This window comes from Lipomyces japonicus (genome assembly GCF_038497905.1).
Source record: "Lipomyces japonicus strain CBS 7319 unplaced genomic scaffold V1514scaffold_62, whole genome shotgun sequence".
NCBI lineage: Eukaryota > Fungi > Ascomycota > Lipomycetes > Lipomycetales > Lipomycetaceae > Lipomyces > Lipomyces japonicus.
In genome coordinates this window covers 33,333-57,924 of record NW_027117874.1, presented here as the reverse complement: position 1 = coordinate 57,924, position 24,592 = coordinate 33,333, and the positions used below count along the sequence as shown (strand labels likewise).

The 24,592-nt window shown below is 41.1% G+C and overlaps 6 protein-coding genes and 1 non-coding gene across 7 annotated transcripts; 3 read left to right on the top strand and 4 right to left on the bottom strand.

Annotated features, from left to right (window-relative positions):
* Positions 1–155: 155 nt before the first annotated feature.
* V1514DRAFT_t103 lies at positions 156–228 on the top strand. The gene has a single exon. It is a non-coding gene; the product is annotated as a tRNA-Lys (tRNA).
* Positions 229–999: 771 nt separating this feature from the next.
* Positions 1,000–2,749, top strand: V1514DRAFT_285847 (major facilitator superfamily domain-containing protein; the record flags this gene model as incomplete). The annotated part of the gene is made up of 2 exons (XM_066925182.1): positions 1,000–1,493; positions 1,567–2,749. 2 exons carry the CDS (start codon positions 1,000–1,002, stop codon positions 2,747–2,749), a joined length of 1,677 nt encoding a protein of 558 aa, XP_066781098.1.
* Positions 2,750–2,999: 250 nt separating this feature from the next.
* On the bottom strand, positions 3,000–10,627 carry V1514DRAFT_337640 (armadillo-type protein). The gene is made up of 6 exons (XM_066928707.1): positions 10,300–10,627; positions 7,335–10,244; positions 7,060–7,274; positions 5,473–6,993; positions 4,823–5,408; positions 3,000–4,761 (listed from the first exon to the last, which is right to left on the bottom strand). The coding sequence occupies exons 1-6, from the start codon at positions 10,427–10,429 to the stop codon at positions 3,059–3,061; spliced, it is 7,065 nt and encodes a 2,354-aa protein (XP_066781097.1). The 5' UTR covers positions 10,430–10,627; the 3' UTR covers positions 3,000–3,058.
* Positions 10,628–11,608: 981 nt separating this feature from the next.
* On the bottom strand, positions 11,609–12,109 carry V1514DRAFT_349044 (uncharacterized protein; the record flags this gene model as incomplete). Its single annotated transcript, XM_066929356.1, has 2 exons — positions 11,609–11,853; positions 12,043–12,109. The coding sequence occupies 2 exons, from the start codon at positions 12,107–12,109 to the stop codon at positions 11,609–11,611; spliced, it is 312 nt and encodes a 103-aa protein (XP_066781096.1).
* A 299-nt stretch (positions 12,110–12,408) lies between these two features.
* V1514DRAFT_337635 (uncharacterized protein) lies at positions 12,409–13,925 on the bottom strand. Its single transcript, XM_066928706.1, has one exon. It carries the CDS (start codon positions 13,814–13,816, stop codon positions 12,479–12,481), a length of 1,338 nt encoding a protein of 445 aa, XP_066781095.1. The 5' UTR covers positions 13,817–13,925; the 3' UTR covers positions 12,409–12,478.
* Positions 13,926–17,132: 3,207 nt separating this feature from the next.
* V1514DRAFT_337631 (sugar transporter STL1) lies at positions 17,133–19,395 on the top strand. Its single transcript, XM_066928705.1, has one exon. It carries the CDS (start codon positions 17,597–17,599, stop codon positions 19,235–19,237), a length of 1,641 nt encoding a protein of 546 aa, XP_066781094.1. The 5' UTR covers positions 17,133–17,596; the 3' UTR covers positions 19,238–19,395.
* A 1,453-nt stretch (positions 19,396–20,848) lies between these two features.
* V1514DRAFT_337627 (uncharacterized protein) lies at positions 20,849–24,379 on the bottom strand. Its single transcript, XM_066928704.1, has 2 exons — positions 23,738–24,379; positions 20,849–23,673 (listed from the first exon to the last, which is right to left on the bottom strand). The coding sequence occupies exons 1-2, from the start codon at positions 24,223–24,225 to the stop codon at positions 21,036–21,038; spliced, it is 3,126 nt and encodes a 1,041-aa protein (XP_066781093.1). The 5' UTR covers positions 24,226–24,379; the 3' UTR covers positions 20,849–21,035.
* Between the last annotated feature and the right edge of the window lie 213 nt (positions 24,380–24,592).

The window sequence follows — 24,592 nt, the reverse complement described above, 5'->3', positions numbered from 1 at the left end:
TTTGGCCCGGGTAATTTCCAGGGGTCCTGACATAATCTCCTGGGGTGACCAAAGGTCCCAGTGTAAAGCAACCAAGGGACATTCATAGAGGCGGTTTTTTAGTAATATGTATTTGAAATATATAAATTACTGCAAATCATTCTTTTTAACAAGCAACCCGGCTAGCTCAATTGGTAGAGCGTGAGACTCTTAATCTCAAGGTTGGGGGTTCGAGACCCCCGTTGGGTGCATTTTTTTAATGTTTTTTTGCTTCGCGCATATTTTTACATGTGTTGGTAGAAGTAAATGCAATATTAATTAGAATTGTGGAACTAATCGAAAACGAATGAACTACAAAACTCGCAATATACTTCTCTACAATAGAAAATCGAAGGTTGATATATCCTGTGCATTGTTGAAAATAATGCTGTATTGATAAGTTTAATAGAATATGGAGATATTAATTAATAGCTAGCTGCATTGGCTTAAATCGCAAGTCGATCAAGTCTCTCAGCCAAATCATCAGCATCTCGTGAGTTATGTAGTTATAATGAAGAATCAAAGAAAGCTGGCTGTGAAATTGATAGGAGGATGACCAATAATAAATGGCCACCTTGCGATTACAGTATGAGCAACTGTTGAATTATTATAACGTCATTGTACAATTAATGCAATTACAAATTAATTCAATTGAAGTTTGTCCGAAGCCGCGTTTAAGTTGTTCCATTTATTATATAAAAAATGCACTGTGACGTATTCAAACTTTATCCGCTTGTGTTAATAATCAACGTTAATTGTTATGTAAGTGCTTCGGCGCACAATAGGCTTTGTTCTCTGAATTCCTCCGGAATAGTAATTGTAATCAAAAGGAAAAAAAAAAAAAAGACATCACTAATACCATGCTCAAGTCAAAATGTTCTTCGCTCAGTATAAATATCCATGGGGTTTTCCCGTGTTGCTCAATCCTCACCGCTTTGCATAGCTTACATTGCATCTATAGATTCGGTTATTGATTCTAACATGGCCGCCATTATTGATCTTGCTCGCACCTCAGTCGCCGGCGAATTGATCCACTTTGTTTCTGGTGGCAGGTTGTTTCAATTTCCCGATCAGCATGCTGATTTTGTTGTGCCGGTTCAGTTTGGCTTGGATTCAGAAAAATCTTCGTTTAGGGACATAGTTGTCAACGATGTAGACATTGAAAAGAAATCTGACGCAGACCTTGAAGCCAAGCGGGATTCACTTAGTGATGGGGACGGTGATGACGGTACTCTTTCACTTCCTGATCAGTTTACTGTTGACTGGTATGGTCCTTCGGATCCAGAGAACCCTCAAAATTGGCCTCGATGGAAAAGATATCTTGTCATTTTTGAAATTTGCTTCTTAACCGTTGCTGTGTACATTGGTTCGGCAATTTATACACCTGGTCTTCAACAAATTGTTGAAGAATTTCATGTTAATGATGTCGTGGCTTTAATTCCTCTTACGGTTTATGTTGTTGGATATGGTATTGGGTACGTATCTAATCTTGTTTGCCAATCTTGTTTGCAATTATAATGGCTGACATTTTGTTTTTTAAAAATACAGACCGATGGTCTTTGCTCCTCTTTCGGAAACACCGTGGATTGGTCGAAATTTAATCTACATTCCTTCATTATTTTTGTTTGTAATTCTGCAAGTTCCTACTGCTCTTTCAAAAAACATTGGAGGTCTTATCACAGTTCGAGCAATTACTGGGTTCATGTCTTCACCGCCTCTGGCAAACGGTGGAGCTTCCATGGGTGACGTACTTTCCCCTGCCAATTTGGCTATCGGGCTTTCATTTTGGTCCATCTTTGCAGTCCAGGGCCCAGTATTTGGACCATTTCTCGGTGGCGTTTTCTCTCAAGTTAAAAACTGGAGATGGTCATTCTGGATCTTGATGTGGATTTCTTCCCTTGCCCTTGTTTTTCTTTTTTTCTTACTTCCCGAGACTTCGCCCGAGACAATTTTGCAACGACGCGCTCGTCGTCTTCGGATTAGAACCGGTGATGCCCGATATTCGACCAAGGCCGAACAAGAATATGCCAATTTTTCAATTCGATCGTTTATTTACGACTGCATCGCCCGGCCAATTATTATTACGTTTACTGAACCAGGGGTGTTTTTCCTTAATTGGTACACTGCCTTAATTTATGCAGTAATGTACTGCTGGTTTGAAGCTTTCCCAATCGTATTCGTTGGGGTTCATCATTTCAATCTTATTCAGCTTGGCCTGTCTTACTTTGGAATATCAATCGGTGTTTTGATTGCCTGTGCTGCATTCATCTCGACAATTCGATATTGGTTACTTCCTCGATTGATTCGTGGTCAACCACCCGAGATCATTTTTAAGGTTGCTTTTTTTGCCGCACCAATGCTTCCGATAGCAATCTTATTTTTTGGTTGGTCTGCGACGGCATCGGTTCATTGGATCGTGCCCATCATTGGTTCCGGTATTTTCATTGTTGGAGGATTTACTGTTTTTCAAGTCGTGTTTAATTATCTCGGAATGTCATATCCTCGATATTTAGCTTCCGTTTTTGCTGGCAATGATCTTTTCCGCTCGTGCTTTGCTGCCCCTTTCCCCTTGTTTGCAAAAGCAATGTTTACTCATCTCGGGCCAACCAAGTTCCCGGTCGGCTGGGGTTCAACTTTACTCGCATGCGTGGCGGCACTTATGGTTTTAATACCAATCGTTCTTCTTAAACTTGGCAGCAAGTTGAGGTCAAAATCTATTTATGCAAATTGAAATCAAGGAAAAAAAAATTGCATTTTTGGCAATGAGTTGATTGACTTGGCTTGATACATTAGAATTGGCGTTGGCTTTATTTTATTTTATTTCAATTTTTTTTTAATATTTAGTCTAATTTTTAATTTTTAATTTTTGCATTTTTGCATTTTTTGGGTTTTTTTTTTAGTTTTAGAGTTTAAATAAACGATAATCATTACAATTGTATGAGCAAAAAAAAATATTAGAAGCTTACGATGATTCAAAGTAAGTTAGTATATTATCATACACATTGTTCTATTCCAAAAACCAAAGTATAAAAATTTTTGATCACTTCTGGATCGAATTCAACACGTCCAATGCCTTTTGCGCACTGGCCTGCAGAGCTTCACTACTTGGATCGCTTAACGACTTTGTAAACGTTCTCTGCAACTGAGGCAAGAAAGGTCGCAAGAATGCAGGGATCTTGGCAAGCAAGATTGACAGGGCTTCCAAGATCGCGGTCTTGACCTCGGCTGGGAACCGTTCGCCCACGGTACGAATTAACGGGCCAACCATGTGCGTCACAAACGGTCTCAAGACAGCGCCCGGCGTGCGTTCGACAATGCCCGCAATGCCGCGAGCTCCGTATTCGCGTTGCAAGCTGCTGCCGTACATTAATCCCTGAGAAAATATCGGAAGCAAGCAGTTAGGTCCCTTAGGTAATGAAAATCCTGCCAATTCGGACTTGTCAAGTTGTTGAAGTTGCTTGCAAGTCGATACTACTAATTCCAATAACGATTCTTTTGCAAGTTTTGATACCAATGTTGAAAGACATTTCCAAGCTGCGGTCACGACATCCTTATTGTCATCCGAAAGAGATGCAAGACCATTCGAGATCCATAAAGACGCATAAGCTGCAAACTCGTCAGCATCCCCTGAATCAAAATACGTTGCCATATGTTCAAATGACAATGCCCTCTTTCTTGGTTCCTCATCCTGAACAAGTCCAATAAAGATGTCCATGACAAGTTCGAGTTCTTCTTCATCATCAATCGAAGCAATGATCCTGTCCACTGAAGCATTAATCTCTGTCTTGGCTTCACCTTCCTCAGTATCAATCAGAGTATCAAACAATGCCTGAATGATGGAATCAAGTCGTCGATAAAGTGACGATCCGGCAACTTCTGCCAAAGAACTTAGCGCGCGAGCATTAAACGGAGAAATCGGGGACGTAAGCAATATCGGCATCAAAACTGGAAATATAACTTCTGATTTTGTTGACATTATCTCTTTTAAGGCCGCCAAGGCATATTCAGACTGTCCGCTGGTCTGCAACAAGTTAAGGAGTTGTGGCAACACCTGATCAATCGCACGATCACCAATAGCATCTTGCAATGTATCAAACGTATGAGCAGCAGCTTCTCGAACACCGGCATCAGTATCCACAAGTGCCGATTTGACAAACCCAATCAGGGTCTTTTCATGACTTTCAAGAACTTGCAAAGGAGATGCCTCGATAAGTTCAGACAATGCCAGGCAAATGCCTTGCTTCGCATCTGCATCACCTGCAAATAATCCTGACTCCAACGTGGGCAAAAACTGGGGGAGCATGTTATCGCCAAACCTTTTAACAAGGTCTGATAACGTGGAAGATGCATTCTCGCGTTGATCTTCATCGTTGCTTGAAAGTCTTCGAATGATAAGTTGCGAAAGCACAGGCAAGATATCCTTAACTGTACGTGGAGTATTCGGAACAAGCGACTTCCAAACATCCACAGCCGCATTACGAACAAGGGCCGTAACATCAGACCGGCAAAGGTAAAGCGCGGCAAGAACACGATCCCGTCGTTCGACTCCAAGTACCTCTTTAAGACTGGAATGTACCTCACCACCAACATTCTCATCTTCCTCATCCACGTCTGCGCTGGCAGACTTACCATTGATGCCGGTAATTTGGAATAACAAATCGCCTGTGAGCTCGACCGAAGATAATCTGATTCTGAAATTCTCGTCTGATAATCCACGCTCCAATTCAGGAAGCAACAAATCAACTAGAGAAAAAAATTTCGTTAGCTATCAAACCTCAATAAAAAAAAAATATCTTATCTATACCGGAACGAGTAGCATAATTTTTAACTATTAATCGACCAGCTCTCAGCGAAATATCTCTAATTGTCTCGACATCATCAGCTAATCCTGCCAATATCGGCGGAATAACATTGCTCAAGTAAGGTGAAAAGTTGTTTCCGAATGCGGCAGGCAAGAAAACCATTAAGTTCATAAACGATTCCCGAATATTTGCCTTGGGACTTGAAACATTCTTTAAAATAATCGGTAATAATTCTTCCAACTTCCTAACTCCAAGACCTGAAACTACTTCTGAAAGCGCTTGTGCTGCGCCAAGCCTATCACCAGCGTTGTTATCAGCACGAAGAATAGTAACAAGCTTGGGAATAAGATTTGGCATTTGCTCTTCTCCAAGTTTTTGGATTAACGAACCAAGAGCTCTAGACGCCGTAGCTCGGGTTGCAGGTACCGGATCAACCATGGAAATTTCGAGCTCTGAAACCAGGGTGTCAAGATAAGGAACCAAATCTCGACTATCAGTAAGAGAAGCCATGTTTCCAACAATTTGACAAGATTTTCGCTTGGTGAAGGCAGATCGTTCCTTCAATCCTCGCCGAAGAATATAAATAATCTAATACAAGTTAATGATACGAAGTTGTATCCCCGAAAAAATTCAATCGTATTATAAAACTTACCAAGGCCAATGATGGTGCATCAATATAATGAGCAAATGTGGTTTTAAGTAATGCATCAAGAGCATCATCCACATATTTCGTTGGGTCACTGATAGCCTTTAACAAGATCGGTACAAGATTTTGAATTTCCGGATTGTTAATAACTTCTCCAAATCTTTGCAAACTCAAGTTTGCAGCCTTGCGAATCTCCTTATGAGTATCATTAAGCGCGCCAACAATCTCAGGAATAATTTGAGATAATGATTCAGAAAGTTGTCTGGGATCGAGGTAAGCCATGGTACCCAACAACTCCACCGAACCTTTCTTGGATCGCCACGCAGTCTGATTAAAATTGTCCAATACAAGTGGGATCAACTGCTTGATACCATACGAAGTTGCGTGCTTCATGATTTCCTTAGCAGCATCTGCAGTTGCCTCACGTACCTCCGGAGACATGTCACCCAGCGAACCCAAAAGCAATGGCAAAATCTCAAGAACGTAGGGTTCGAAATATCGACTGAGTGAAAGTGATAAAATTTCAAACGCAAACTGCACTCCCTGGCGTTTCTTAGCATCTTTCTTGTCTTCCAAAGCCATGGTCAAGGACCGGATGATGTCATAATCAGCCAATGCGGAAATGCCAACGCCTTTGACAATTCCTGCAAGTCCATATGCCGCACCTCTGCGTTCTGAATACTTATTCGACGTGTATAATCTTTCCAGCAATTTTTCAATATATTTGCCAATATGATCGCCATCTACTCTTTTGACAAGCGGTGGCATTGTCTCAGACACGGCAAACTGAACATTCTCAGACGGTGCCCTGAGAGTTGAAATCAACCGATCAACGATTGGCGGAAGTCGGGAGTCGTCGTCCAAATGTCTGGCCAAAGTTCCATACAAAACAATAGCGCACTCCTTAACTCGATCTTGAACCTCATCACCAGTGTGCTTTGCTGCCAAGCAATCTTCAATAATTGGCATCAAGCTATCAACTTGAGATTTGGCATGAAGATTCAAAATGGTCACACCTGCTTCTTGCATATGTTGTCGCACGTTACTTTCATTGTCACCCAGAGGACCGTCTTCGATTAAAAATTTCACAAAAGCAACCAATTCAACTTTGTCAAAAATTGGAGCAAGTCGTTTTAATGTAGCAGCAATCCCGCTTCGAATTTCCCAAGCATCCTTTTGTTCCAAAGAAGATTTAACCACCATGCCGAATTCGTCGTAAATAATAGGCGGCGGCTTCGATCGCTCTCTGTAAATATTAGAAATTTCAGCAAAAAAATTATGGAATAATTTTGGACTATCAGAAGTTAATTGACCAAGAGCATCACTGATCGCACTCGCGGTAGCATTTCTAATTGGTTCATTATTGTTCTCAAGATATGCCAACAGCTTTATAGGCGTGGATTCGTCAATGGACAACTCGTTCTCCTCCCAAATCGAAGCAGCAAGCTTGGAATTCAATTCAATCTCGTCATGACTTGCAATCCACAACTCACTTGAATATCCAATATAAGATATGTCAAACTCAGTCTGTAATTATAAAGACGTCAGTACAATCAATTCAGAACAATTTAAACAAATATTGGTAATCCTTACATCAATTCCTTCTAATACGGTCGCCCGAACAAAACTGTCGTCAGATATTGAGCCTTGCAATAAAACAGATAGTTCTTCCTCTGTAACATTGGTCGAAATACTTTGACACAACCCAAGCAAACTTTCTTTGGCGCCCTTGTTTCGAGAAGGATATAATTCCATTAAAGTAATAACACCTTTCAAGACATCTGTTCGCTGAACTAAGGGATTAGCAACTATTTATCAATTAGTTAGCGTTTATCATGATATACCATAAGTTTTAATCAAATACATACAAACTTCAACATGGAATGTTAGTGTTTCAATAGCAAGCTCTATTTGCTCGTCTGCCTGTTCCTCATCAGAGCATTTGATACCTTTATGCTTAAATACCAAAAGAAGCAAAGGAATTATATATGTCAAAGAAATGGCATCTAAAGGAATCTGTTCAGAAATGAACCGTAGCTTGTAAAGAACCCGAGTAATCAACTCTTGCAATGACTCCTGCGTCAAATTCGGAGGAATATCAGTGACCCCAAGTGCACGCAATAATGCTACACCAATGAACCGTCTTAGTGGTCCAAGTCTAGGACTCAAGTTATCAGCAAGTTGTAAGAATGTTTCAATACCAACCGGTCCAATAAGAAGCGCAAGATTATGTCTCAACGCCTCGCCCAAGCTCTGGGTTGCAGCCGGAAACCAAACCTCTGAGCCATTAGCAGTGCCCAAAGCAAGATAATGAATTAATTTCACTGCCCGTCTGACGTGCACAAAAGCATTCTGAACATTTGCACGGATAATTTTTTCCTTTTTGAGTTGAGCATCAACCTTAATTTGCTCATCCTTTGTTAACTTCTTTTTGATCGGGCCTGCTTTCCGTGCAAGATCGGCTCTCACTTCAGCCTCCCATTTCAAGGTCGCGTAATCCTTACTGTTTTTATCAACAGCGTACTTCTCGCGTTCCTTGCTCAAAACATCAACATATAGCACACCGTCTGGAGTGTGCCATATCTGAACATGGTCTTCATCTATTCCATTCAGTCTTGAAATGTCAAGATCGTTAACAAAAGAATCTTTGAGAAAAGATGTGATCACTTGTGGATCAACAAATGCTAAGGTCGATGCCGCCTCTGCAGACGCATCAATAATGACCTCCGAAGCATCTTCTCTATAATAATCAACCAAAATAGCCTGCTTAAGCTCATTTGATTTTTCTAAAGCCAGCTGTCCAGGATCGATGCCAACTCTCTGGCAAAGAGCAATCCAGCGCTGTACCTTGTCAAAAACACGATGGTGAGTGAGCACAATTAGATCAACCAATTGAGCTTTGCGAATTTCTTCTGGAACCGTCGAAGTAGCTGGCGTAATTGCTTGCACCACAACTCTAAGTCTATTTGTTACTTCCTCAGAAATAGCAACCGACTGCTCCTTTTTATCTGATTCGGTCAATTGTATCGCCCATTGCCAAAGAGCTTTAATAACAACTTTTCCAATAGCATCAGGACGAGATAAATAAGAATTTGTCAATTCAGAAGTGGAATATTGCCTTACTTCGGCTGGAACACTTGTTGCAGTTATAAAATAAATAAATGCCAGCGCCCAAGCCACACCGCTCTCCTTCGCAGGATTTAATGACGAGGCTGTTTGCCTCAATGCTTTGATTGCCCAAGTCTGCTCCTCGGCTGACACAAGCTTAGTATAAATCCGATCAAGTAACAAGAATGAAGGCTTTGATCCATAAACAAATGCAGCTTCAACTACTTTTGATTTTGTAATCAAGTCCGTTATGCTTTCATCCTTCAATGCAAGTAAGGCATCAACCGCCGCAGTCAGCACAAATGCAGCAACCACGATCTTGTTTTGTACCGCCGATAACGGGTTTGCCGTAACTTCTTTCCATGACTCTAACACTTTTGGTAGCGTGTCTTTCACAAATTGCACTGCAGCTGGCTTCTTAATTTTAAGCAAAAGAAAATCTCCAAATGATATTATCCAAAACCGGCGAAGGTTTGTCTTTTTGTCTGTTAAACCTTTTTGAATACCTTCAAGAATATTCTTGTCAACAGTAATGTTATTTTGTAATCCAGCTCTCAAGTGCTGGAAAAAAGTAGACACGATGGACTCAAGTGCACACTCATTACTTTCACGACCCGCAATTCCAGTTAATCCTGCAGGAATAACGGCTGACAATCTTTCTGAAACTGGTAATTGAAAGAGGGCTTGTGCATACATAGCCCTTTGATCAGGTACAGTTATTTTGTTTGCTTTTAATGGCGCAATTAATTCATTGGCAATTTTAACATTGTTGTCATCATTTATCGAAATTTTTAAAAATTCAGTTAAAGTTTTTAATCCATTTTCTCTAACATTCTCTTTTGATGACTTGAAACTTGAAAGCAATGGTGATATAAAATGCTTCAGAATTGATTCCGAAACATCAACATTTATGGGAATGGACTTGATAAACTCCAGACTGACGTCTCCTAATACTGAATCAGGCGCTCTTAGAATTGCACGTTCAAAAGGACCTGAAATTTCATTGAGAAGTTCTTCAGTGGTAAGAAATTCGGAGAAAAAAGGGTTTAAGCCAGAAGCGACAGCTAATCCGGGCGCGGTTTTGGACCCTAATATTTCTCGTACATAAAATTTATTAATATCTGACTTGCGATCGACAATAACCTGATACGATTTTTGATTTGATTTCAATTCTGAAACTGTGGAAGCAATAACACCGAGCAAAGACGTGTGTGATATCTTAACCGACTTTACGGTCAAAATATCAAGATATTGATTTGCTGAATTTTCAATTGCAGTGAAAACATTGACCAAAGCGACCTTAGTGCTTCTAATAGCAGTGTGCGCTAATCGTTTCTTGTTGTCATCTGAAAGCGAGTTGTGCAATGCCGCTGCTTGCGCTATTACTAAATCTGAAAATACTGTATCAAATACCTGCCGATCTTTGCTAGCAGCAGACAAAACAATATTTGTCCATTCCAACAGAGTGAAGTAACTGCTAATCGCCATGTTATTGGTCTCAACTTCTCGTTTCAATAACGGCGTAAGTGTGAGCGACACAAGTTCCAGATTCCAGGCTAATAATGCTGAAAACGTATTTAATACCGCCATTCGAGATGAATGATCTTCATAAAGTGAATATGTTAAAAATATGAGTTTTATGACGAATTGTAGATCGTCAGTTGCGACCTCTGTTCATTAAAGTCAGTTTCTCATATTATTCAAAGGTATTGACGCGTCGCTTACCTTTTAAATTTAAAGCATTCGTAACAGAATTAAACAATGACAATCGCTTTTTTGTTGACGAAGTCAAGGCCTCTCTCTGAGCAACTTCCTTGAGGTCCTGCCATGTGTACTCAACAATCGCACTCTCCATCTTGTAAAATCAATCTAGTCACTTTGACTGCTGATTTGAGATAATCCTAGTAATAATTGGTTCAAATGATTGATAAAACAAAAGACGCTGACGCGTATCTATCATAAAAAGTTGAATACAAGCAAGCAAGTAACACAGTCGTATATTTGCAAGCTGTTCTATAAATTCTACAGATTCATTCTTGAACTCTTACTCAACTTGGCGCGACTATCAAAAATTTCCTCGGCCTCCAGATTTAAAGTTGGATTTATAGCTATAAACATTTTCATAATTAAGCCACTTACGCAACGCGTTTTTTTATATAAACCCGTTCAAGCACCCCCACGACGTCTCTTTTTCTTTCCTTAATCAACTAAACCAATCCGTGATGTAAGTGTAATTTTGTCCGATTTTACAGCTCTCTGGAGTAGGAAATTGTATTGAGTCATTAACTTGTACACAATGCTTTAATTTTTTATTTCGGGCGATGTGGATAGTGCCGGCACATTCACCACCTTTTCGGCGCAGTGTCTACTGAGATTGATATTTGTTGATGTCATTACTTCAAATGCGAATTTAAGTTGATAGATTTGAATATTATTCATGTCGGTGAAAATAAAGCTCATTGAAATGCTTGCACGATGTGGTTATTTGCATTTCGTACGAAGTTTGTATTAAATAGTTGTTCTTTCAGTATTTCATGTTTCATTACACTCTATTATATGTACATAGAATATACGACAATCTTTTTATTTCCATATCCAATTACTACAAGTAAAAGCAAATTCACAATTACAGGCAGAGACAAAGAGGGCATTTTCTCGACTACACCTGCTTTGAATAAACGTAGCATTTACCGAAACAAAACATTCGTCAAACAATGAAATACTAACAAATGAAAAACACCAATGATATAAACACACACACACAACTAAAACAAAAAAAATATACAAAACATCAAGAAGCGTTAATATAAATTCACTAAAAAACTCTGCCATAAAAGTGTAATTGATCAAAGAAATAGCCCAGACCAAATGATAAGGATTAATGAAAATCAAAGCAAGCCTTGAAAAAATATTGTATGCAATAAAAAAAAAAGGCCAAATCTGAAGTGATTATCAGTAACCGGGCGAAAACCTGAACAAGAAGACAACTTTTAGAAGGAGGAATGTTGTGCTTTTAAAGAAAGCGCTTTCAAAACTAAAATCCAGCAGCACCGCCGCTATTAATGCTATCAATTTCGTCTAAATCTAATCTTATGTATCTATATCGTGAGGGTAGCTTGCTTCTAGATGAGAATTCACCTGGACCAGGTTGAATTGATGTTGAAAAACGACTAGAGAGCGGTCCATATTGCTGAGCTCTTAGACGATACTCCTTAAACGAACTTGGAAGCTCAGAATGCGGATCCTGTGGATGAAGTCTTGGAGAATGATCAATGGCTTCTGCAATTCACGTTAGCCTGATATTAAACTAGCTAGCCCCACTCAAATTCTAATGCTATCAAAAAATTGTTATTCCGGCCCGTTTGAAATGCAACCTCAGAATGTTTACATTCAGCATAGGGGCCACAATTTGCAAGCCACCAGTTATTTGAGTAAAGTTAAAACTGTTGGTAATCAATCAGCACATACCACGATAAACTCGTTTACCAATAAACTTGATCAAAGGAGTGTGCTGGGCCACTAAAGAAGTACGCATATTTAATTGCTTAAAGTATTGTTTGGTAATTTTGGTGCCAGGGTAAAATATACAATATTCAAGGACTTGTTGGAAGTACCTACGAAATATGAGAAGTACTTTCAGATGAATATTGTAGAGCGGGGTCGACGTACTTTATGAAGATTAAAATAATCCTCTGGGTCAAGCGGAAGACCGGGCTTGTCCGGCGGCACCCGAAAATCAAACCACCGTATTGTTTTCTACAAACCCCTTACTTGCACTGAAAAAAATCAGTCAACCCAGTTTGCACAATCAGACCAGTATCAGCTAATACGAAATAATGACCAATGATATTACATTCAATTTACAAAAAAAAATTAAACACCTAACCAACCCATACACCAATTATTACCCATAAAAAGTATTAATTAACTTCGAATTATTTCCCACCAAACCGTTTGCTGTTCGCACCAGGCCATACAATCCTTGAACGTCTTCAATCATCTGACCAGTTTCATCTTTACCAAACAACTCTCCAAATAAACTTACTAGCGATGACGACGAAACCGCAAAAAAAGGATCAATCAAACGAACCGGCTGCTTCCATTGCTGTTCCTGACCAGTCGCGTCAGCAAGTACTCGGTCGCCAAGCGACGAGTATGCGAGCGCCATGTGTCGGAATATGCTGCTTCTCAAAGAGAGCTGGAGAGCCGATCGGATATCCTTGTCCTGCAGGTGAACCCGAGATCGCAGTAGTTGATGTTGAAACTGATGTTTGAAACGACGAATATGGCTAAGTTGTTGAAGAAGCCTTGACTGTAATCGAGTGCTAGTCGAAAAGTGAGACGCTCTCGATATCTTCTTCGCCACCGATTGATGAATCTGCGATGAGCGCCGCCGTAGCTGCCACGTCAAAAAGAGATGTGAGGTAATCTTGGGAAGAATAGTCGACATGACTACCATTCTTACCATCCAGGGGACTAAACATGTTATCAGCACTAGCAAGTATCGACGCTGCAGGTCCAATAACATCACCGCTGCGGGATGATGCATCGACTTGAATGCTGATTCAGCTTGGGCGTCTGAAATGGTAGTAAAAGTGGTCATGATGTTTTCGGACATAGCTAATGTTGAAGGTTTCGTTAATAAAAATGATGGGCAATTTGGCGCATCGATCGAAGAATCGTCAAGTAAATCTCTAGAACCAGCGACTATCGACGGAGTGAGATATGTCTCTGTCGGGATTAAGGCTTCAATAGGAATGGTGTCGGTGTACTCTGCCTTGATCTGAGGCGATGGTACTGGGTCCAGTTCCACCTTTGGTCTGGGCGAGCCTTGATTGAACGAGTTCACAAATTTCTGCATCTGTTCAAGTTTGACAGCCATATCGTCAAGTCTCGATCGTAGGCTGGCATTCTCGGTTTCAACCTGAGCTAACCGAGATTGTGCGAACTTATTTTCTGAAACAAGGGTTTCATTGACAACTTCAAGTTCTTCCATCTGCTTGCGCTTTTTTTCTCTAGATGACTGCGCAGCTTGCCTATTTCTCAAAATTCTTTGCACCCGTCGCTGCTCTTTTTCAACCGCGGTTTTAGCACGTTTTCGAGGTGGCAGCGCATCAGCTGGAAGTGGCAATTCAAGTGCTTCTTTACGTTTCCGAGCCGAGGCACTTGCCGCGTCCGACAACGATAACATTGATTCGGCTGGAGATGATGACCTAGGACTTTCTTCCATATCGAAATCCATATTGCATAAAAATACAACAGAAAAAAATAAAATAGTACAATGCAATAAATGCTGGGTGAAAGAAAAGGGCCACGCTGGCCGCCGCGCGTGGCAAAGAGGTAAAGGCCACGTATGGAAAAAGCAGGGGACACGCTGGCCTTTTTAAACTTGATATTTCGAACTTTGAAGACGCCGCGACTGCGTTGTTCTATAATTAGTATATTTATTCCATATATGTTTAATTTATTTTACGTTTACGCACACGTGGTTAAGCTGATTTAAATATTGGCTGAATGTCCAACGCAACTTGGCGCTGAACTCGGTTTGGAATCAAAGTCCATACCAAGTGACAAGGCCCTTAATTACCCATCTCTTTCAGCCTTCGCTTGCTCGGATGACCATTACGCAAGTGCCAAAGCTCAAGGCTGGGGGATCACGAGAACTTTCCGTGTAATGACTCCTTACCGGATCACGTGATGTTGTGAGATTTGTAGGAGATGAAAAAGGGTCGACTCGTGGGTTAATGCTGTTGTACCGATAAATTTCATCATCTTATTTTCCAGTGTTGCAAACTCCATAGGTGCTCCATCGAACAGGAGGTAAACGTTAGTCGGTGTTTCAACAAGTGTATGGGGAGTCGCTTGTGGTGAAAAAAGATTGCAGAAATTCCCGGGACAAAAAGGACGTTGTCGAGTCGTCTGATTTGGGGAATGCCATTATGAAGGAGATACAAATTAGCAACACCAATTCCTTGAAGAGCGGGGCCGCAGTGATCACCAATTCAAACAATCGTTTCATCAGCTGGATCTAATGGTCATGGTTCTGAGAAACAGCGAATATCTGAGGCTAAATGTTCGGTGCACCCAGAGTCGAAATACCTCACAGGTTCAACAGGTGCGCCAACTAATATGGCGTGCAGAGCTGTTGCATTTGGGACAGTGCAAGCGAGGTTGGCTTGCGGGTCGTTCATTGCACTTTGCACAACAGAAGGTGCTGATTTGTTGAGACGAATCAAGGCATCAATCCCAAGACAATTGGCTAGCGATTGACCTTTCCAGTTACAAACCTTGCAAATAGTCTTTGGTACATGTTTAGAGGACTTTGACGTATCTGAGTCGGAGATTGGTCGTCATTTGTTGGGTTTTTCTTGTACTTCTATCTCCAGGGAGAATTTCCGTTTCTTCTATTTGGCCGGGAGTTTGTTTTTGAAGACCGGTCAGGTGAAGAAGATGAACGCACATTACCCAGTGCATTCTTAGCGGGATCCTTTGAGGCTCGTGAGATGAGTGCTGTAGGCTCTGATGAGGGTGAGTCTAAGGATAAGCCATTCGATCTAAAGAGGCTTTCTACAGCAATGTTTATCTTGTCGATTTCATCAACGAGCTTTGAATTTTCATATATCATCGTATACTGAAAGGCCTTTACTTTTGGAGAACATAAGCATGAAAAGCGCAATGAAATTGTCGTAGGTCAAAGTTTGCGAGCCGAATGGGTTCTTCAAATCGATGAAGGTGTGTCGGAGGCTGATCCATAGGTCGTGAACCGCCTTCTTCTTATTTTTTGAGATGAAATAGGAAGTTTCAAGTTGTGTCATCTTCTTCAGTATATTGACGACTCGGTGATTGGATAGCTTATTCACTTGCTTTTATACCACATTATGAGAAGTGGAAAGGAGTCCTTGTCGAGTGCTGTTTGATACCCGAAGAAAGCGCTTCTAAATAACCAATTTGTTGCATAAAAGTGCTGCTGGTTCCAGCATCAGCAAACTTTGCTATTGGCTCGAAAGTTTAAACTTTGGAGATGTCATTGTGTGACGTGTCTTAATAGGAATAAGAATCAGGACTCATAACCTGTTGAGAGTGCATGTGAAAATATGGATGGGACATTGTATTCAGCAAACAATTTTTCAGCACTTCTCCCGTAATTTTTTCTAAGCCTTCTACATGAAATTCTTTTTTTGCTTCCTCCAACAACAATGTCTTCGCCACATGACCCAACTCCTCATGCTTCACTCTCATTCACGCCCTCGACCATTGGCGTTCCTTGATCGAAGGCACGGCGATATACTGTCTTCGCCTGTTCAGTCAGAGATCTGTCTCCTGAAGTACCGACGGTACAGGGCTTTACGGCATCGATCTCTAAAGATACTGTAGCAGAGTCAGAGTCAGAGTCAGAGTCAGCAGCAACGCTGGAAATACAGGAGAACTTTCTTAGTACATCTTCTCATTGATGATGAGCCGGTTTCTGACGAAGAAACTGAATAGCAAGACCTCTCAAGCTTGATCAAAGACCTTGGCAAAGATGAATATCTCTGGGTATCACTAGCATGCCCCTGTGGTCACAAGTAAGCCATTAAGCCAAGCCGTTTTCCCTTTCCCAGCGTTGCCAACACGACAAAATTACCATAGAAGCAACGCTATAGTCACCAGCATGATCCGGCAACAATCCCCGATACAGGATGTATTAACCGAATGACAAGTCTATTCAAAGAAAAAAGGCAATGGCGATGGTTTGTCTCGATTGAAAATAATGTCTTTTTCAAGCAAGCAAAAATTTTGGAAACGTGATCATGGCTACCGATCGTAACGTGGTTTTTTTGGTCAACGTTGAAGCCCTTTTTTTTTTGTTTTGGAATGTAATAAATGTAAAAAATGTTTTATTTAGTTTTATTTTTCTTGTGTTTATGTACGTAACAAGTTCATCAGAGTTTGCTTTATATCTTCTTTATTTTTCGCGTGCCTCTTTGTAAATCCGGGGTGGGTGGCTACGTGATCCTAAAACTGTAACGGTAACGGTTTAAAATGGGGGAGGCCATAATCGGACAGTACAACAATAGTAATGCACCTATGTGAATGGACAAGAACAAGGGGAAGTCGTACCCTGTCACAAGACCCTTTTGGCAGTGATGAAGAATATACGCGAGGTGGAAATAACTTAAACAAACGTGAGAAAACTTTTATACTTCTGAAAAGATTTTATTGGGCACGGCACGTACTATGTACGGTACTCCAAAGACCAAAATCCAACTGTCGTTGCCGATCAGTAGTCAGTGGGGTCAGAGTATTCATGGCCACTCATACCTACTACATATAGAGTACCGATCACAATAAAACGAAAATTTTTTTGCCTTTTCCGACACTGGTATCTTGGATCGGACTAGGGTAAATTGGTAAAATTGGACTCTCAAAGCAAAAAAATAGCCATAACCTTAATTACGCTGTTGTACTAAAGCGGAAATGGAATAGCTTCGTACCAGCGGCGGCGCTGTAATTCCCGACCCCTAGCCCAGTGGGTTGTGAAAAACGGTGCCTGAATATGTAATTGTACATGGCTTCCAATCTAATCGCATCCAACACTTGGCTGCGTAAGGGATAGAAATAACTAGACAAATATTGTTGTAAAGGAATATAGCTTGGAAAATATTTGAATTCAAGCACTTGACAGTTGTTCTTGGCATTAGTTTTTTTTTTTTTCTCTTGTGTTTCAAATACTGGGCGCGAATCAAGCAACAATACAGCCATGACGTCGAGTCGCGAGCACGGTTCGAGCCGTACTATTGTATACGACGGGTACAAGGACGATTCTTCGTATCCTCTCACTCAAGCATCAACATCTTCAAGTGCAGTTTCTGACACCGGTGATTATATAAATGGCCACGCAAACCCCACTTATGGTTTACTTGTTCCCCAGTCGCTTTCGTCTCTACCTTTCAACATGTCAGCAGGGTTTATAGAGAAATTCAATGTCGTTCATCGGTTTGAAAAGCAATCGCTTTTGGTAGCGTATGTTATATAATATCAAATGCTTTATGCGTTTATACTCACGTCTTTGTACAGCATAAATTGTGTTGCTGGTTTGTCCATTTTCTTCTTCGGTTATGATCAGGGTATGATGTCGGGAGTCAATAACTCCCCAGACTATGTTGCTCATATGAAATACGGTTGGAGTGACGAGAACGGTACCGTTCATGTTACAAACTCGTCACGTCAAGGAGGTATTGTGGCAATCTACTACTTTGGTACTTTATGGGGATGTTTGCTTGGTGGCGTACTCGGAGATAAACTTGGCAGAATCAAGTCAATTGGTGTTGGTTGTGCGTGGGCAGTAGTCGGTGCTGCACTTCAATGCTCTGCTCAAAATACTGCTTGGATGTGCTGCGCAAGGGTGATCAATGGCGTTGGAACCGGTATTCTTAACTGTATTGTTCCGGTTTGGTCTGCCGAGACTGCAGAGCACAAGTCTCGAGGCATGTTTATTGCATTAGAGTTTACTCTTAACATTTTCGGTGTCGTTGTTGCTTATTGGTTGGAATATGGCTTGTCGTATGTTGATAATGGATTTTCTGCAATCAGATGGCGATTTCCCATTGGTTTTCAAATTATCCCATTGTTTTTGCTCTTCATTATTATTTGGTTTTTCCCTGAGTCGCCTCGTTGGCTTATTAAGAATGGTCAAAAAGAGCAAGCTAGGTATATTCTTCATCGCTTACGTGGCCAAGATTCAGAGGAAGCCGAGGAGGAGTACCTTAATATCATCAACGTTATTAATTTAGAAAAGGAATCTTACCAGAAAAATTCGTACTATCATATGCTTTTTGGCATCGGTTCAGGAAATCTCCATATAGGGCGCCGCGTTCAATTAGTTGTGTGGATCCAGATTCTTCAGGAATGGATTGGTATTGCTGGTGTTACTGTTTACGCTCCCACCATCTTTGCAAACGCTGGGTTTACAACAAGGAAGGCTGCCTGGCTATCTGGATTGAATAATGTGTTTTACATGTTTTCAACTGTTGTGAACGCTTTTACGGTGGACAGGATCGGTCGTCGCTGGACCCTGTACTGGGGCGCTGTTGGTCAAGCTATTTCTATGTTTCTTGCTGGAGGCTTTTCTCGCTTGCAGATTGACCATTTGGATAATCCATCATATGGTGCTGCAGCTGCTTCTTTTGTTTTCATTTACACTTCAATTTTTGGGGCAACTTGGCTTGTGGTTCCTTGGTTGTATCCCACCGAAATTTTCCCCCTTGAAGTCCGAGCTCGCGGTAATGCGTTTGGTGTTGTTGGATGGTCTATCGGAAACGGATGGTTGACTCTTCTTTGCCCGGTCATGTTTGACTCCATTGGAGAGAAAACGCTTTACATTTTCGGTGCAATGAATGTGGTCGTCATTCCGATTGTGTGGGCCTTGTATCCTGAAACCTCCCAACGCACGTTGGAAGAAGTCGACTTGCTTTTCGCTTCGTCTTCACCATGGGTATGGGAATCTGAAAAAGAATTTGAAAGACTCAAGGCCGAACACCCCGATATTACACTCGCGTCACGTCGACTTCACACCGTCGGTAGGGTTGATGAAGAAGGTGCTGTAGCGACTGGGGTAGCATCTGTTGATCCTTCTACTGATGCGAAGCCTGACATTTCAAGGTCATCATCATCTGTTTTATAAGTTTTTTTTTTGATTGTTAAAAAATAATTTTAATCATTTCATTATTTTCGGAACAAGTTTGGGATTTGGTTAAACATGTATTTTTATTTATATATATTTATATAGAATTTTAGAATATAAACTACATTCATAATGTACCAACCAAATCTTTATTGCAATAAGGTATGATGATATACCCCGACCCCGAAGCATTTTAATATCTGGAAACGGATAATACTTATTGGACGGCCTGCTACCATTGGGGTCTGTGTCAAGTTCATCCAAAAGTTTGATCGGGATCAGCATTATCATCAATCACATCTTCTTCATCCTCTTTAAAAAGATCAGGATAAACAGCAGTCGAAACAACAAAATCGTTGTACATCAAGTCCTCCGTCTCGCTATCCTCAGACAAAAACTCCTGCTCGTGCACTTCCTCATTATCGACATTGATATTATCTCCATCTTCATGAGTCACCACTGCTCCATATTGCATATATCTTTCAACATTCTAGCTATTAATCTCGCCTTCTGTTTGATGATCATCATCTGCAGGAACTGCTTGGGGCGGTTCAACTATAGTCTTAGGCGCCATTATAAAAAGATGTGCAAACTCTGAATGTCCAAGCCAGTCGTTCAATTTGTTATCAAGCTCAGAATAACTCGAAAGATACGAAACATAATTTTGACTGTGTTAAACAGAGCAAAAGTGATGTGAAACATTATTCTCATCTGTGAACTCCTCAGTCAAACAATTAGGAATGGGACATTTTCGGCGGATGCTCGGCCATTCTGTAATGAAATTAAGAAGGCTAGCAAAATCTATTGCATTCGCTTCTATTGCCCCAATGTGACTGTCCAAAACCGAATCCCCATCATCATGATAAGTTTTAAACACCCGTTCGAATCCATATCAACAAACTATTCGCTAAGAACAATGCTTTTAACGTATCTGGAGTTCGTCCTTAGTGTTCTTGCTGTGCGTAAAGTGGGTTGCAGCATGTGCAACTGAGTCAAACCTGGCTGTGACACATCCCGGAATAAAACACACCTCAGTGATTTCCCGAAAGCTTCTAAACATATTTTCAAGTAAAGCGGATTCAACATACTCAAAGGACAATACTGTAAGAAACCCCCAATCACCCTGAGAAATATTATAGACTTCACGGAATTTCGACTCCGCTTGATGGTATTGAACCAGGTACAGGAAAAAAATGTAATCTCTATTTATTACTCCGGCGGTATAATAAGGGCATTTCATTTGATGCTTCATAGACATCAAATGCTGCTCGAAGGTGTAAGCATTTTGAAAATTTCCAGTCCCTTGGCATGTTGGACATTGAAGCTTGCGCCTTCCCGCATCCCACAACGATCTCAAATCGCTAATGAAAGCAGGTTCTTGGATAGATAATACAGAAGGAAGTCAAAGTTGTGACATGGCCTGTGTGCTCGATTATAGTCCTTAAGGAGTTTGCAAATTAAAATTTGCCAGATAAATTTGATTGACGACAATTTTGATTAATGAAAAATTAAGTTTGAGTCAGGGCATTTGATATGTTCATAAGCATCCGAATCTGGTTAGCGTCTACGCCAGGGGCCATAAAAGTGCGCGAAATTTCTGTGCTCATTTACGTTTTTATTTTTCACACCAAATAAATATAGGCGTTGTGCTACTATGGCATAACTACGCGACGCCCGCGCGCTTAACTTTTGTTTACTATGGCGAGGTGGTTGGACGTGTACAATCTATCAGAATCTATCTTCTATATCCGGCATTACATAGAATCACACACATCTATATTATCCAAATCACACCAAATCACACCACCGAATGCAACCATTTCCGTTCATCATTTGTAATTTCCAAAATTCTTGTTGGCCAAAATCGTTCGTTAATTTGAACACTGACCACTGAAGTAACGTCTTTGCGACTAACTTGCTTGACTCGCACAAACTCTCCGTCTTGCCATCTCTTATTTCTTACGACATCTAAAAATTGGCTAATACTCGACACCGGCATGTCGTCAATTTCGATAATCCACTGTGCCGGGCGAATGCTATTGAGCGCCGGGGCTCCGAATGATACTGATCCAACGTAAATGCCTCCAGACAATGGAACCAGGTTAGTGTTATGCGCTACCTGTTCGATTGCCTCCGGCTGCGTCTCATGCAAGAAAGCGCCACTCCATTGAACAATCTGACTGGCTTCTGTCGAAATATGCTTTACCGCATTTATTGTTAACTGTTTTTCTTGACCATGACGAAGAATTGTGAACACAAATTCCGATCGAGATTCATCGCGCAGACAACGTTCGATTTCCATAAGCCGAATCACTGGAACATGGTCAATTTCAAGAATAATGTCACCATGTTCTAATTCATTCGTCAGCTGGTTCGGATGAGGGAATTTATCATAGACATTTAACAATTTGACAGTGTGAGTGTTTAAATACTTCTTGCCTAACTTGACAAACTGTTGTAATCTTTGGGGCGAAAGTCCATGACCAGTCGCGGTCGACAAGCTTACTTCAGAGCATTCAATGTTAAACGTCCTTTTCAATGGACTTGACTTGGACATGATCGAATCCAAACCAGGCTTAACGTACGCGCCAAAATGCAACCCTGTCTTCCAAAAAGTGTCATTTCCACTTGAGTTCTGTGACGAAGCATTAATCCATAATGCGACGACATTATAATTGCCATTCTCATCCTTGCGAGAAATCACTCCACCATCACATGCAGCCGAGTCTTGCACAGATATGCCCTCGACGTTCACAAACCGGAACCTGGGCGGATTGCATTTGGTCGTACCCACGTCGGCCAAAGATGATATCGAGGTGACTTTTTCAATAAATTCGTAGCTCGAATTTAGCCCCACGATGGTAACTTCGTCCTTGACCTTGATGTCGTAATCGGCGTCAAAGTCGGGCACAACTAATTTGACGTGCGCTGGAAGTTCGTTCATGTCAAACGTCAAAAAGGCAACTTTATCCAATGCAATCACACGCGCCGAAACAGCATAGTGTTGGATTGTTAACTTGATGTCAATAAATTCTGAAGGTGCAGCTGCCCGGTCACATGCGACAATTGGGAAATTGTTTTCGAGTGATACCAATGTACCAACGCCGTAATATGGACGAGAAGACGTATATCCATAAATGCTGAATGGAAGACGACTAGTAACATGGATCAAGCTCTGCTTTAAATTATCAAGAGAAGATAAGTTTTCTCGTTCTTCCTTGTCATCAAAATCTACCGTGTCAAGTATGTTTGTGTCGACATCGTTCGATTTTAATTTCAGTTCATTTGCATTTGGGAATAACGTTGTTCGATCCCAAATTCCAGTTTTATCATTGCGAAAAAACAAATGATCTAGATGGAAATGGCGATCGATATGAACCAATCCAGACTTCTCCCTAATTTGCCCCAAGTCACGTTGCCGAATTGGCACGCGTTTACCATCTGGAATGGTTTTCAAAACGATTAAAAATTCTTCCAAATTCGGGGTTGGCTTGTTGTTTAACGAAGTGACCAAAAAATTGCGTGTCAGTGATGACCAATTAAGCATTCCGGATAATGCCACGTAAACACCTTGATTACGCACAGGCATGCCGTTTGATCGAGCTTGATGATATGATAAATCGTGGAAAACGCCGCCGCCGACTTCTGCAAACCTGGATGGCGTAATTGCATGCAGGTCCTCAACCTGTACGGTCTCTGTGAATAATTTTTTGCCTCGGAAAAGAGTTAGTTGAACGTCGTCACCGACTTTTTCATCTAGAATCTCAAATAATTGAACAAAGCCTTCGATAATTTGACCATTGCATGATAGCAACATGTCCCCTGGCTCTAATTTCCCAAACGCAGGACCTTCGGGAAGAACTTTTGAAACCGTCAATAACCCTGTTGAAAAAAGGTTTCGTTCTCTGCATGCACCCTCGGCTTCGGGAGTCAGGCCGAGCCTTCGAAGTTCGTCGTATGATTTGTGAATAAACTCAGTTTGGAATGAGCCTCGACTGACTGGAAGACCTAATTGAATGCATTTTAACGCTCGAACGACACGATCAAGAGGGAGATAAAAAGATGAAGCAGATCTTTTGGAACCACCAGCATTCAAAGCGATAGCTTGACCGGCAATATTGAGAACCGGAGATCCAGACGATCCACCAGAGGTGCCGGTGGCAGCTTGAAAATAAAAAGTATTAAAATCCTCATATGTGTCATCTCCATAATGTGGCGCGGATCTATCAAGACGTGCAAGCGTGCTGCCCAAAATGCTAAGCTTCTCGCCGGAGTCGTTTCCGACCACCTTGATCGATAAGCCGACCTTGGCAAGATCTGGTCGCAAATCAATCTGTTCAACATCTAAAAATTTCACTTTTGCAGGATCATATTTGAAAAATCCAAAATCATGAACCGGATCCTTGTATATTGGCAAAAGTGGGACTTCCTCATAGCTAGATCACAACATGTATTAGTTTTTTTTTTTCTGCATTCATAACTAAATGTATTAATACTTACTTGACAAAAACAGCGGTTGCAGTTATCGGTGCAGGATTAACAACATGTCTGTTTGAAAGTATGATTCCATTTTTTTTGTCAACGACAAAGCCGGTGGCGGTGTAGTCACCGGCACCTTCGGTATCAAACGCTCTCACGGCGGCAGCTTTAATAGAAACAATGCCTTTAACTATACGTTCAATGGTTTTATCCCAAGCATGTTCACTAGGCAAAATCTGTTGTGAATTAGCGATGGTAAAGACATCTGGAGCTTTGGTGTGTGGACGTGGCAGATGAAGATTAGATGCCAAAGGCGACTGAGTCCTGGAATGAAAATAAGAATTTAAATAACCAGTATTAGATGAAGGCGATGCTGGCGTTGCATCAATCGGAAGTCGCAAGGCAGTGTCTGGATCTGGAGTAAGGTACGGAGTGCGAATAATGTTGTTGTTGTTTGAATTGGGAAAGGCCCTGATGGGGATTGGGAATGCGGGTTTGTGATTCGACATGGTATCGAATGTGTATGGATAAAAAAAAGAAAGAATATGAAACCAACAAGTCAAACTTTGGGTATACCAGCAGATTTATATACGAATTTCCGGGCGGCTTTATAAATTGAGACGTAGTGTCAACGGGGAAACCGGGAAGGTGTCCGTGGCGACGTCGGCCAACGCGTGGCGATGTGGCGACAGAATTGTAAACGCGCCTCAGATTTTGTGGAGGTTAATTGATATGTGCTTTCAATAACGTTTAATCTAACCCTTTTCGGTTATGCTTATAGAATAGCGTTTGCAGGAAAAGCCGCGATGAAATAAAGAATAAATTCAATGTTCACTAGAACTGTCATAAGATTTACATTTCATCAATGCACAGAGG

What these genes read in the sequence shown, in the direction of transcription:
- V1514DRAFT_337640 (XM_066928707.1), bottom strand. Translation starts at nt 10,429, where the DNA reads ATGGAGAGTGCGATTGTTGAGTACACATGGCAGGACCTCAAGGAAGTT. An exon ending in AACATTCCATGTTGAAGTTT is followed by an intron (nt 7,275 to 7,334) that starts GTATGTATTTGA and finishes ATTGATAAATAG; the next exon opens with TTGCTAATCCCTTAGTTCAG. An exon ending in CCGTATTAGAAGGAATTGAT is followed by an intron (nt 6,994 to 7,059) that starts GTAAGGATTACC and finishes TTATAATTACAG; the next exon opens with ACTGAGTTTGACATATCTTA.
- V1514DRAFT_337635 (XM_066928706.1), bottom strand. Translation starts at nt 13,816, where the DNA reads ATGGATTTCGATATGGAAGAAAGTCCTAGGTCATCATCTCCAGCCGAA.
- V1514DRAFT_337631 (XM_066928705.1), top strand. Translation starts at nt 17,597, where the DNA reads ATGCTTTATGCGTTTATACTCACGTCTTTGTACAGCATAAATTGTGTT.
- V1514DRAFT_337627 (XM_066928704.1), bottom strand. Translation starts at nt 24,225, where the DNA reads ATGTCGAATCACAAACCCGCATTCCCAATCCCCATCAGGGCCTTTCCC. An exon ending in GCAACCGCTGTTTTTGTCAA is followed by an intron (nt 23,674 to 23,737) that starts GTAAGTATTAAT and finishes GTTGTGATCTAG; the next exon opens with CTATGAGGAAGTCCCACTTT.